The sequence below is a fragment of the Lutra lutra genome, chromosome 6, assembly GCF_902655055.1.
Source record: "Lutra lutra chromosome 6, mLutLut1.2, whole genome shotgun sequence".
Taxonomy (NCBI): Eukaryota; Metazoa; Chordata; class Mammalia; order Carnivora; family Mustelidae; genus Lutra; species Lutra lutra.
In genome coordinates this window covers 7,333,188-7,346,113 of record NC_062283.1, presented here as the reverse complement: position 1 = coordinate 7,346,113, position 12,926 = coordinate 7,333,188, and the positions used below count along the sequence as shown (strand labels likewise).

General features: G+C 39.3%; 1 protein-coding gene across 3 annotated transcripts in view; it reads left to right on the top strand.

The window, feature by feature from the left end:
• Nucleotides 1–12,926, top strand: part of CDKAL1 (CDK5 regulatory subunit associated protein 1 like 1) — a 708,279-nt gene that overhangs the window by 486,614 nt on the left and 208,739 nt on the right. For all 3 annotated transcript variants that reach the window (XM_047732825.1, XM_047732823.1, XM_047732824.1), the window contains one exon: nucleotides 2,902–3,082. In XM_047732825.1, the coding sequence (XP_047588781.1) occupies nucleotides 2,902–3,082 (181 nt within the window). The remainder of the gene's footprint in view (nucleotides 1–2,901; nucleotides 3,083–12,926) is intronic.

Here is a 12,926-nt window from a genome sequence, read left to right as displayed (position 1 = left end):
CAGTCAGCCTTTTGCATAGATTATCAAATGTATTCACACTTTGAACGTCCCCTTTTTTAACATTTAAAATGACTTCTGGGGGCGCCTGGGTGGCTCAGTGGGTTAAGCCGCTGCCTTCGGCTCAGGTCATGATCTCAGAGTCCTGGGATCGAGCCCCGCATCGCATCGGGCTCTCTGCTCAGCAGGGAGCCTGCTTCCTCCTCTCTCTCTGCCTGCCTCTCTGCCTGCTTGTGATCTCTCTGTCAAATAAATAAATAAAATCTTTAAAAAAAAAATAAAAAAAATAATAAAATGACTTCTGTAAAGTTCTGTCTTTTCTCACTGGCAACCTTCATGCCAAAGTAAGCATGTCTTGTGTAATACTGAGCTCGGCTATCCTGGATCAAGGAGCTTGGGGGTAGGGGCAACCAGTAAGGTACTTTCCTTTGGGAATACCCCATAATCTAGTGCCAAGTTCATTGCGATTCATAGCCTAGGACAATAACCAGTTGTCTTGGTTTCTATAATATTTCACAGGTAGTTTCTAAGGTGTGTTTTTTTTTAAATTTCCTAGGGGAGCTGGATTCTACTCTGTCATTTCTGCTATGGTCTGTTACTTATAGTTTTAGTTGTGGATTTATTTTGTTCAGGAGTAGTTAAAAGTCAAGTGTAAACATTTGCTGATTAAAGTTATTGACATACTTTTTCTATTCCTCATGCTTTAGTAAGTCTAGAAAAAGGTCTTTTAATCTACAGCTTATGGCAAAAACATGTTTTTCATGGTTTTCAAGTGTAATTTTGATAAATTACCCTTGAAGGAGAAAGAATGTTTTTGTATCAGAACAAAAAATAAAACTTAAAAAATGGTTTCATTTTTCTCTTATGCATATTACCTCTTTTTTCTATTTACCATCACAGAGAAAAGCTCCAGCCTTTGGAACTTATCTCACTAATTCAAGGTCAGCCAAATTAACAGCTGAGTAACACTAACTAGAAATCAAGAAAGAAATATTTTTTAAAATAAGTGTCATTCTCCTTTCACACAGGCATTAAAGTATTATCCAAACAAGGTATGGAAAGCTGTTGTTTTTATGATGCCGCTTGTGTTAGGCAGCCAATAATCTGATTTCCCTTCGCCACATTCTTTGTCCTCTTTTATGCCTCCAAATATCTAACATATTTAAATGAGATACATTGTTTTATTCATCCATACAGGCCTGCATTTAGGAGATAGAAAAATTGACATAGTCAGGTTCCTTACAGTTTGTGATGTTTGAAGCTATTTTTCCTGTTTATGGGTTGAGAATAATATTGGAGTTGTGAATAGTGTTCATCTTATTCCGTTGTTACACTGTTATTACACAGTAGAATATTGTAGCATACGTATGGAGAAACTCCAGAGCCACAGAGAAAAGACATCCAAGATGCTAACATGTGGACTTATCAAAAAACAAAGGCAGCTTGTTACCCAATCGATCTGTGATGAGAAGCTTTCGATGATTTATTCTTTAATATTAAAGGGCAGGGTCACTCTTTGTTGATGGCAGATCTCAGCCATGAGTGAGAGGGACCAACATACAAGAACCTGGAGGAAATGGGCACTGTTGCAGTGAGCAGAGGAAAACTTGTAAAAAACTTAATTGGTATCTTTAGGAATATGAGAAAAGAGGTTGCATCTCTAAAACAAATGATTAAATGGTAACATAAGAAAATGTGCTAGACCTAAAGACCATGAGTGTTCAGGCTGTGCCTGTACAAAGATTTATATGCCTAATCCAAGGCCTATTATCATGAAATGTAAAAACATCAAGAATAAAATTAATCTCCTAAAAGCTTTCAGAAAGAAAGTGGAGAACATAGTTTGTGTGAGTGAATCTGCACATCTCATCAGAACCTTGCCAGCATGAAAAAAAAAAAAAGAAGAAAAAAAAGAGTATGAAATTCCGATGGCCAGTATTTTTCCCTATGGAGTGCTGTGCACAGCCGCTCCATCAGTCAATGGTATGGATTAGGACATGTTCAGATATGCTAAGACAGTAACAACAAAATTTCCCTGGCATTCTTTTTGGTGAAGTTCCTGAAAGAATTCTCCAGAAGAATTAAGCAAAATAGAGTAATCAAGAAATAAGAATACATAGGATTCAGGAGAAAGGGAAATGGGGGGGAAAAAAGGAAACCAAAGAGCAACATAGAAGGATGAAACCCAGTTCATTATGAAAGCAACACACACTTGAAGAAAGTAGGAATGGCATTTCCAGCAGGAAAAAAAAAAAAAAAAGTATCCATGATTTATGTGTGTAGCACATTGAGTGTTTGGAAAACAGTATTGATTTTTGATCAATATGATGGAGCTTATGGAAACATGAACATAGGTACCTAGAAATGCAGCAAAAAATTTTTTAAGAGACTGTTACTAACTCTCAGAAAAATTAAGCATTGTAGCAAAAGAAAACATGGTGGTAGGTTTACCAGTTGGCTCTGCAGTGAATGGTATCTTTGCAGTTTATACTAATGCAAATACAATTATTTTAAAACTGTGCAGGGATTATATTGGGAGGGGATGGATAGAGTAGTTTAAGCGGCTAAATCTTCATTTACCATAGTAGAGAAGTTAGTAAAATGCTGCTTAAATATCAGTAAGTCTGGAAATAGCAGAATAAGCATCAGTTTTAAAATATAGAAAAAAAGAACAAAGAGACATTCAAAAGAATTAAAAATGAGTGTCCCTTCAGGATGACAGGGACCACTGTTACCCATAAACTTTTTCAGTATGTAGGACTCTATAAATACTCATTGCAAATGTCCCTTTCCTAAAAAACAAAATTTATTTTTAAAAGGAATTATGGCATTTAGAATGTCAAAGAAATAGAATAATTATGGATTGTATTCAGCTTCCAACATGTTTGTTGTGTTGTTTTCTAGAGTTCCTGGAATAACTCTGGCCACAGATATTATCTGTGGTTTTCCCGGAGAAACAGATCAAGATTTTCAAGAAACAGTGAAGCTTGTGGAAGAGTACAAATTTCCAAGCCTCTTTATTAACCAGTTTTACCCAAGACCCGGAACTCCTGCTGCGAAAATGGCACAAGTTCCAGCCCAAGTGGTAAGATACTTCTCTTGTAACAAGTAATAGATTCGTCAGCCAATAGCTACAAAAATGCAACTCTGTTGCCTGGCTTAACACAACTGACTCATGGGCACCTGGTGGCTCAGATGGTTGTGTCCGCCTTCGGCTTAGGTCATGATCCCAGGGTCCTGAGATCGAGTCCCACATTCGCCTCCCTGCCCAGCTCCCTCCGCTGCTCCCCCTGCTTGTGTTTTCTCTCTGTCTCTCAAATAAATAAACACAGCTGGCTCATGGTATCACTTTTAAGTTAAACAGTGTGGAGAGTTTTCAAGATGGGGGCTGGGGCAGGGGACCTTGGATGACTTCAGTAACTTTAGGCCCCTAAAATATCACCTTTTTTTCTTTTGAGAAGTGGGGTTCTGATGACACTGGGGAAAAAATAATCTGGTATCACCTGTGTTGATAAGAGAAATCCTTGGATATTTGAAAAGAAGCTTACATTTAGATATCTGTGAGCAAAAGAAGCTTCATGTTTACCCTGATTACCATAATTTGTTCCTTACTGGGGGCCCCACATCTTCCCTCCTTTTCCATGGAACAGATTTGGTACCTGCTATCTGTCTGTCTAGTTCAGATTTGTGTTGCTTTCACACAAATGAACCTCAACTTAATTTCATCCTTCCATGTTCAGAAATGTATTAGAATAAGATAATCTAAAATGAATGTGAAAAAGTTTGAGATCCAGTAAAGGCAGCCTGTTTTTCAGAATGCCTCAGAAATTAGTGTTCTTAAAGTAATTTAATTTCTAGATTCATTGGCCAAAGATGAAAAAATGTTAATAAGCTTTAAGAGGAAGTCATAGGTTTTTAACTGAAATTTTTGTTTTGTTTCAAATAACTAAAAGAAAGTATGCTCTACCATTAATTTTCCTCAAAGCTTACATGAATAAATACTAAAAGGAATAACCCGGAGCTTATTATTTTTTCTATTATGCCATATGTGAATATCAAGCCTAAAACATACAGATTTTTTATTTCAACATACCAAATGTATTTTTTATTTGCATAGATATAATATATTTTAAAGTCTGGTTTCCCCCCCAAAACTGTAGGGAATATCATTCTTTGTTTTCACAAAAATTTTGACATTTTTATTTGACAAGTTTCTGTGTATACAAAGGTAAGAAAATCTTTTACAGGTAGACTGTTTAATTTTATTTCTAATTTAATCAATGAAAAGAACAGATTATAGCACCATGGAAGTCAACTTTTCACAAACATAAAAATAAGGCAAATTAATTCCTTACTTTTATATCTAAATTATAATTGCTTCTATTGCATATGGCAAAATTCACCTGTTTTTTGGTCTACAGTTCTTTGAATTTTGATAAATGCATCCACTGCTGTAACTACTATCCCAGTCCAGGGATAGAACAGTTCCAGCAGCTCCCCAAAATGTCCTTTTACCTTTTTTGTAGTTCCCTGCTGCCTCCCTCCCCAGGTCCTGGAAACTATTGGTCTCTTGTCCTTATAGTTTAATCCATTCTTACTTAAACTTTACTTCTTTAGTAAGAAAGTTTCTTGCCCTGTAACCTACCTGCAGAAACACGTACAGCTGCACATTTTTCTAAAGTGAACACTGCCGTGTCCCCTGGAACATGACTGGAGCCCAGAGCCCAGAGCTCCCCCTCCTACCCTGCCCATCCATTCTCTCCCATTCCCCGCCAGAAAGCACTGTCCCTTAGAGTAACACCAGACACTCGCTTGCCTTGTTCTTCAACTAGATATAAATGGAAGAATTTATCAGTGTTTGAATGTCTGGGTTTTTTGTTTTGTTTTGTTTTGTTTTTAATGTAATTCTTATTATTTTTGCTTCTCAGTGAAAGTAATATTTGCCACACAGTGTTGCCTGAAGTCTTTAGGCTCACTGTTCAGGGTTAATAAGAGATGGCTTTTTCTACTGAATTTATAAAACACTTAGCTTTAGCAGTAAATAATTTTTCATCTTTTTCTTCGTGGTTTATTATTATACAGCTTTTGAGGATAATACACATGTCCCGAGATTTCACATGTGAAAAATCTGTGCATCTCTCTTCCTGGAGTTGAACCTGTTGCTCATTTGAGATTGTCCGTATTTATTTCAGGCGCTGTGACAGTCCCTCTGATCTGCCCTGAAATAGTCAGTCACCAGCTGTCCTGGGGCGGCATCTTCCAGCCCCCAGATTTTTCTTTTTTTTTTTTTGAACAATGTTATGGCAATGAGACTCGTCTGTCTTTGCACGTGCCTATAGTTCATCCATTTTCATTGCTGTATAGTATTCTATCGCATGCACATTTATCCATCCTGATGTGGAAATACAATTCAGTATGTTCAGCATTCCAGTATCAGTACAGTGACCAATACCGCTGTCAGTGTTCTTCTCTAGACCTTTGGTTTGACTCATCGACGCAAACATGTCTGCTGGGTGTGTAGCAAGGAGTGTAACCTCTAGGTCATAGAAATACAGTGGATCTGCTTTATATTGCCAAATAGTTTTCTAGAATAGTTGCCTAAATTTACATTTCCCCCAGCGATATATAATCATGTTAGTAGCTCTGTATTTTTGCCAGCACTTGGCATTGTTATGTTTCTGTTAGTAGCCATTTTCATGGGAATGCACTGTAATCTAATGGTGGTTTTATAGTTCCCTATTAACTTATGACAGCAAATACTTATTTGTTGATATAAGGATATAATATTTGGATATAGTTTTTCATGAAGCCCCTATTCAAACCTTTTGCCCATTTATCTATTGGTTTGCCTGCCTCCTTTCTCCCCCACTCCCCTTCCTCTGATTTGTAGGAATTATTTGTTAGTTTGGAGTTCAAGTCATGGTAATTTAAAGATCTTCCATTCTTTAACCAGTTTTTTCACTTTCTTACTGGTGTCTTTTGGAGACCAGACATAGTCTGTTTTAATATGGTAGAATTTATTAGATTTCCTTTTGTTTGGGGTCCTATTTCAGGTTACTTCCCCACACCGCCATGAATACACACCTCAGTGTACTCATCCAAGAAATTTTACTGTTTTGCCTTTTACCTTTACATCTTTAATCCACATGGAATGTATCTGTGTTTCACCATAAGGTGTGGAGGTCAAGAGTTTTGCTTTGTTTTGTTTGTTTTGCTTTCTATAAGGATATCCACTTGAGTTAATGCGACTTATGGAATCTCATCTTTGCCCACTCTCTGCCTGGGCCCCTTTATCATAAATCAGGTGTCTGTCTGTATGTGTGCACCTGTTCTGGAACTTTACCCTAGTTTTTTGATCTGTTTGTCCATCTTTCTACCAGATCACAGTGTTAATTACCATAGCTTTATAATAACTGTTGACACTGCAGTATATACCTCTCAGCTCTCTTTTTCTTCATCATTGTCCTAACTATTCTTGGCCCTTTGCCTTTTGAAATTTGTCAACTTACACCAAAATATTTTGCTGGCATTTTGATTGAGATTGTTTTGATTCTGTAGATCACTTGAGGGGAAATTGACATTGAATATCTGATTCTCCATCTTTGAATAAAGTATCTCTTCTTTATTTTAATCTCCTCTTTCTCTCAGTGATGTTTTATAGCTTTCCGAATATGAGCCCTTCTCTCCTATAGCCCCCTGCTGGGTACTTTTCTTTATATTTATCCTGCTTGGAACTCTTGGGGCTTCTTCACTCCACCCTAGTCTCTTTCATCAACTCTGCAAAATATTAGCCATTCTGTCTTCAGGGATTCCTTTTGCTCCATTCTCCATCCCTTCTGGGATTTCCATTATATATGTTAGATATTTTCATTATGTTCCCCAATGTCTACACTATCCTTTTTTATACTTTTCATTCTTTGTTCTCTTTGGGTCTCTGGATTTTTTTTCTCTTTTCCCATTTTTTAGTTTCCTGATATTCACAGCAGTCACTGGGCCAACAAGAGCATTAGTAGCACACCATGTTCCCTCGGGGAGGGACACTGCTGTCCCCACGGGGCTGCTGCAAAGGCAGACCCCCAGCTGCCACCCCAGACCTTCTGTCATGGTCTGCATCTCCAAGCAATTTGTGTGTGCATTAATATTTGTGAGGTGGTCTTCTGGTTCACTAAGCCTCTCTTCATTTGTGTTCAATCAGTTGTCCAACCCACCTATGGAATTTCTAATTTTTAGTTAATTAATTTCTTCTTCTAGCAATACAGTTTGTTTTTTTCTTCATGGATTCTAGTGTTCTGGTAAAATTCCTCATATTTTCCTTTGTAGTCTTTGAACATATTACTCAGTTATCTTAAAGCTCATTCTGAATTCTCCAGTATCTGGTTGTAATATTGGTTGTTTCTGTAGTCCTTTTTTCTTTTTTTTTTTTTCTTCATTTTGTTCATTTGCCTTTTCTTTCCAAGTACCTGATCATTTTTGTTAAATGGTGACCATTGTTTGTTTAAAAACAAAATTAAACAATAGGTTCTAGACAGTAATGTATCTTCCTCCTAGGAGGATTTGATTGTGCTTCCGCCAGGCTCTAAGGATTGATTATTGTAACTGGTCTGAGATTGATTTTTTAATCTCTTTTTCAGCCTTTCTGAGGTTTGGTGTATTTCTGGTTTGCCTTTCCTTTTCGAATGCAGCCAGTGATGTGCTGGGCAGTGCATGACCGACTCTCGGTGGGAAGGCTTCTTCCTTGTGGCATTTGTTCATTTCCATCGACTGCTGCCAGTTTCCGACTGCCTGTGTGGCCCGCATGAATGTGGAATTGGAAAGAGATGTACATAGTCAGCTCTCGTGAGCTGGTAGACAGCCACATGCAGCGTACCGACCGGTGTACCTCTTCAGGGCCTTATCGGACAGTCTGTGGTGCTTACCAGGCCTTTTTCTCAACTCTAATCATTGTCTCCCCAGGCTCATGAGAATGACGAAGGCTCTGCGTGGCCTCTAGGTCTCATAGCTTTTGCTCGGTTCCTTGGCCTCCTGGCTACTGCTTACAAACCAATACAGACATAGAAGGAAACAGTGCTCCAGGTGCTAAGCTCACGGACTTCCCTTCTCTCGAGTCTTGCTAGTTTTTGATGTTGAATCAGAACATCATACATTTTTATTCACCTTTTCTAATTGTTGTTGGCAAGATCCTTGGTCTGATACCAGCTCGTTTGCCTCCGCCAGAAGCAAGACTCACTGCTTAAAATCACCTTTCAGATGCTTTTGCTTTTCCTCTTATCTTTTCTCTTTTCGACCTAGCCCCTTAACATCTTCCTTACATTTTTAGATCTTAATAACCTGGTCCTGGTATAGCAGAACCTCTTGTCCTGTTTTAGACTTTATATTTTCAAGGGGTTTTAGGTTTACAGCAAAACTGCATGGGAAGGACACAGACTTCCCATGGACTCCCTGCCCACACACGTACCCCCAGGATCAACATCCCACCCATTTGTTACTGATGAACCTACACTGACACATCATTATCGCCCCGACTCCATAGCTTCCCTTACATTCTCTTCTTGGCTTACACACGCGTTCTGAGGGTTTAGATAATGTGTAATTATGTGTATCCACTGTTAGAGGGTCGAACAGACTAGCTTCACTGCCCTTCCCTGCTCCTGCTCTGCGTTCCACCCGTTCATTCCTCCCTTCTCCCTAACAGCCACTGACGTTTACTGTCTCCATCATTCTGCCCTTTCCAGAATGTCATAGACTTGGAATCATGCAGTAAGTAGCCTTTTCGGATTGGTTCATTTCGCTTAGTAACGTGCGTTTAAGTTTGTCTTTCTATGGAACACAGCAGACATTGATTGCTCCACCGTTCTAGAAACGAGAAGTCGAAACAGGCCGCCTGCTCCCTCGGGACCACATAGCCGAATCTTTCCTCCTCTCCATTGTCACATGGTGTCCCTATGTAACTGTCATCCCACGACTGTCTCCTTAGAAGGACCCCAGTTGGATTTGATTAGGGACCCACCCGATTCCTCATCTTGTTTTGTTTTTTTTTTTTTAAAGATTTTATTTATTTATTTGACAGAGCTAGAGAGACACAGCGAGAGAGGGACCACAAGAAGGGAGAGTGGGAGAGGGAGAAGCAGGCTTCCCGCTGAGCAGGGAGCCTGATGCAGGGCTCAATCCCAGGACCTTGGAATCATGACCTGAGCCAAAGGCAGGTGCTTAACGACTGAGCCACCCAGGTGCCCCCCCGACTCCTCATCTTAATGAGGCATCTCTGCAGTGACCCTCTTTTCAGATCAAGTTACATGCTGGGGTGTTGGGGGTGAAGTACTTCCAAGTATCTTTTCGGGAGCAGAGATACAAGGCAGTCCACAGCCCTTCTCTGCCACGTGCAGTTTTGCTCCAGGTAAGAACAGTGGCCAGAAGAGGCTCACCTTACCACATTCAGGACCTTGAATAAGGGGAATTAAACATTAATGGTGAGACCTTAGAGACCTGCAGTCTGGGAGAGGGTATAGGATGTGCACTGACTCTTCATGGCTCTCTTAAATTTCTCAAACATGAGCAAGCGTCTACGTCTTTCAGGTACTTGATGAAACCGCTTAGCAAGCAGACTTCACTCAAGTAAAACACAGCTGCCGATGGGTAGCAGCTCCTTCTTACCTAATTTACTTCCCATTTTCCTGCCCACAAAATCAACAGTAAAGGTAGATTCTAACCTAGTATTGAAAAAAAAAAAAAAATTCTGCTGTTTTCAAGTCACAGCTCCTTCTGGGTGCAGAGTGCCGCTCAGTGATGGTCTCTTGTTGTCTTAGACGTACTGTATTTTCACCAAAACTAAGCCCCGAAACTGTTCTCCCTCTGGCATAAATGACGTAAAATAGAGAATTTCAGTGTAAATTCCCCTTTTTTCATAACTACCTTTATATGACTCCTAGTATTAATATAAATAAATTCCAGTTTTAAATGTTTCCTGGTAGAGCTCTGATAAATGAACCAAATTCTGTGTATTTCTTAATCACTTAAATCACCAAATGGATAAAGCCCAACCGAGTTTTGTATTTGCATTGGTGGGAGGGGAGAATTTTTCTCTAATCTTGAATTCCCTGCCCCCAAAAAAGAGCATAACTCTATTAAATTTAGAATGAAAATAAATTAGGCAGTGTATCTTCATGAACAAGATAAACTAAAATTTATTTTTTTCTTAGCTTTTGCAAGATTATTAATGTATAAGAGATTTAATAGTAAGATCCCCTAAGCTAAACGAGAGTGACCTTAGACTTTTAGATGAAAGGTCAAATTTGCATGTTTATATTTTCTTTTCGATTGAGTCTTCCTTCATTAGTCTTCATTAATCTTAAGTAACTCTAACAGTATTTTCAAACTGTTGCTGAGATTCTTAGTCTGCCTAGAAAAGGTCACTTAAGTTTAAAAAGTCTTTGGATCCTTAGCTATCAATTCCAGAGTTTCTTTCTAAGAAAATTTTGATGAAAAATAATGCAGTTGGGTTGAAATCTTTAAGAGGCCTGTGACCTGGAAAAAGAAAGTTCTTTAGGTGGCAAGAGTGGCCATTAGAATGTTTGTATTGATTTAAAATGTTACATTGTGATAGTAAATCCCCGATTGCTTGTCTCACATCTTAGAACCAGAGAGTAAGTTTGTGTGAGATATGTGTGAGCATAAAAAGAACCATAACTCATTTAGCTGCAGTTTCTAGAATATTTACCCCAAGGATGACAAGGCCATGGTACTCTTCTGGACTCAGCCCTGAGGAGTGTGGGTTAGGGTTCCTGAGCTCTAGAAGGGCTACCCTTGGGGTCGACAGAGGCAGCTTTGCTGGAAGTGTCCACAGAAGGTTTCCCTGGGAGGGACTGAGTTTTTGCTGGAGATGCTCATACCAGGGCAGGGCCACCACTTGGAGCAGATGTTGAGTAAGGAATTGTTCCTGAATCATATACAGAGCGTATCCGGTGACATATAACGGCTCTCCCAAGTTCAGCTGCATGTGAGTCCAGGACATTATCTTGAAAGGCAAAACAGAAACACAGCACGCAGAAAGAGCTTTGTCACTTTTTCTAGATGTTGCTAAAATTCTTTGTTCAGGTACATCAACTTGCCTTAATTTCCATTTTTTACATCCCAGCTTTTTTGCCTTACTTGATAAGATAACCGCATTGTTTACACATTCTCCTATTTTTAAACTAAGCTTTTTTCTTTGGGGGAGAGGTAAAAATATTTTCAGGGTTCTTCACACTCCAGATTGTCTAGCATTCTTTATTCTAAACCGATTCCCAAACACACCTGGAGGGACACTCCTTTTCTCAACATCCTTTTCATTTTAACTTCTTTTTCTTTTTTTTTTTTTTTTTAGAAGGAATATCTTGGGATTCTTCTGCAATTAATTGTATTTGATCCCTCCAAATACAGTTAATCTTTTAAATTACTTTCTGGGCATATTATTTCTCTTTTTACTTCCATTTTGGATAGAGTTTTTAGCCTGACCATAGTTTTATTGTGTATCAACTTCAGCAGATGACTTACTAGTCTCTCATGAAAACTCTGTAGTAATAGAAGGAAAGAATGATCTATATTCTAAGCCAGAGAGTTGGTTGGGAACCTTCTACCTTGTGTGAATTTTTATTGAGATGCTGTTCATTTAACAAATAGAAAATTGAATTTAATATCTCTAAGGGCCGTTGAAATTCTTTTTTTTTTAATTATTTATTTGACAGAGATCACAAGTAGACAGAGAGGCAGGCAGAGAGAGAGGGGGAAGCAGGCTCCCTGCTGAGCAGAGGGCCCGATGCGGGGCTCGATCCCAGGACCCTGAGACCATGACCTGAGCTGAAGGCAGAGGCTTTAATCCACTGAGCCACCCAGGTGCCCCAGGCCCTTGAAATTCTTAATAATCTTTGATTCTCTATCATATGGTTATAAGGTCAACTTTCAAACAGTCTTTTTTTGAAAGTCTAAGTGCTTTTCTTTTTCGAAGTATGTAATCTGCATCTCCCAATTCTTTTATCTTTTACTCTATTATGAATCTGAAAACTTTTTGCCTGCATAATCAATTAATTGACTAGGGATACTAAAACGTAATACTTCATTTGGTGGTTTATGAGGGCTCAGAATGGCAGCCGTGGGCCTAGCTGTGCTAGGGAGAATAATGGGCCCCTGGAAGACAGCACATCCTAATCCCCAGACCTGTGAACGTGTTACCACAGTAGTAAAAAGGTCTTGGAGAATGTGATTAAGTTAATGCGTTTGAAATGGCAGATGGTTGCGGGTTATCTGGGTGGGCTCAGTGTAGTCAGGTGGGTTCTTAGAAGAGGGAGGCATGAGGGTTCAAGTCCTAGGGAGGAGGTATGAGGACACAGCAGAGGATCAGAGCCCTGTGCTTTGAAGATCAGGGCGGGACAAGCAGTTCAGGAATGCAGGCTGCCTCTGGAAGCCAGAAAAGCCAAGGAACACATACTCCCTCAGGTTCTCCAAAAGGACTACAGCTCTGCTAATACCTCGATATTAGCCCGTAAGACCCATTTTGTACTTCTGGCTTACAGAATTGTTAAGATAATAAATCTGTTCTTTCAAGCCACCAAGTTTGCTAATTTGTTACTGTAGCAATAAATAGGAAATTAATATGCCCACAGTGGGATAGTTTGAACTGAGGGCATTGTCTAGCTTTTTGAGACAGATAAATGCATTGCTTTCAGCTTTATGCTACCCAGGTTGTGCTGTGTCATGGGTGACACATGCTTGTTCCGAGGTCTGTGCAAACCAACCCTTGTTGCTCCCCAACAGGCACAGTGTCTATAGGCCTCACCATTATAATGCCAGGACAGAAAGTGGTAAGAATTAACATTCATTTAGCGATCAGCGTACGTCCAACCTTGCTCCGAGCCCTTGGTGGGGATTGCCTAATTTCACTCTCACAGTTTACTAGT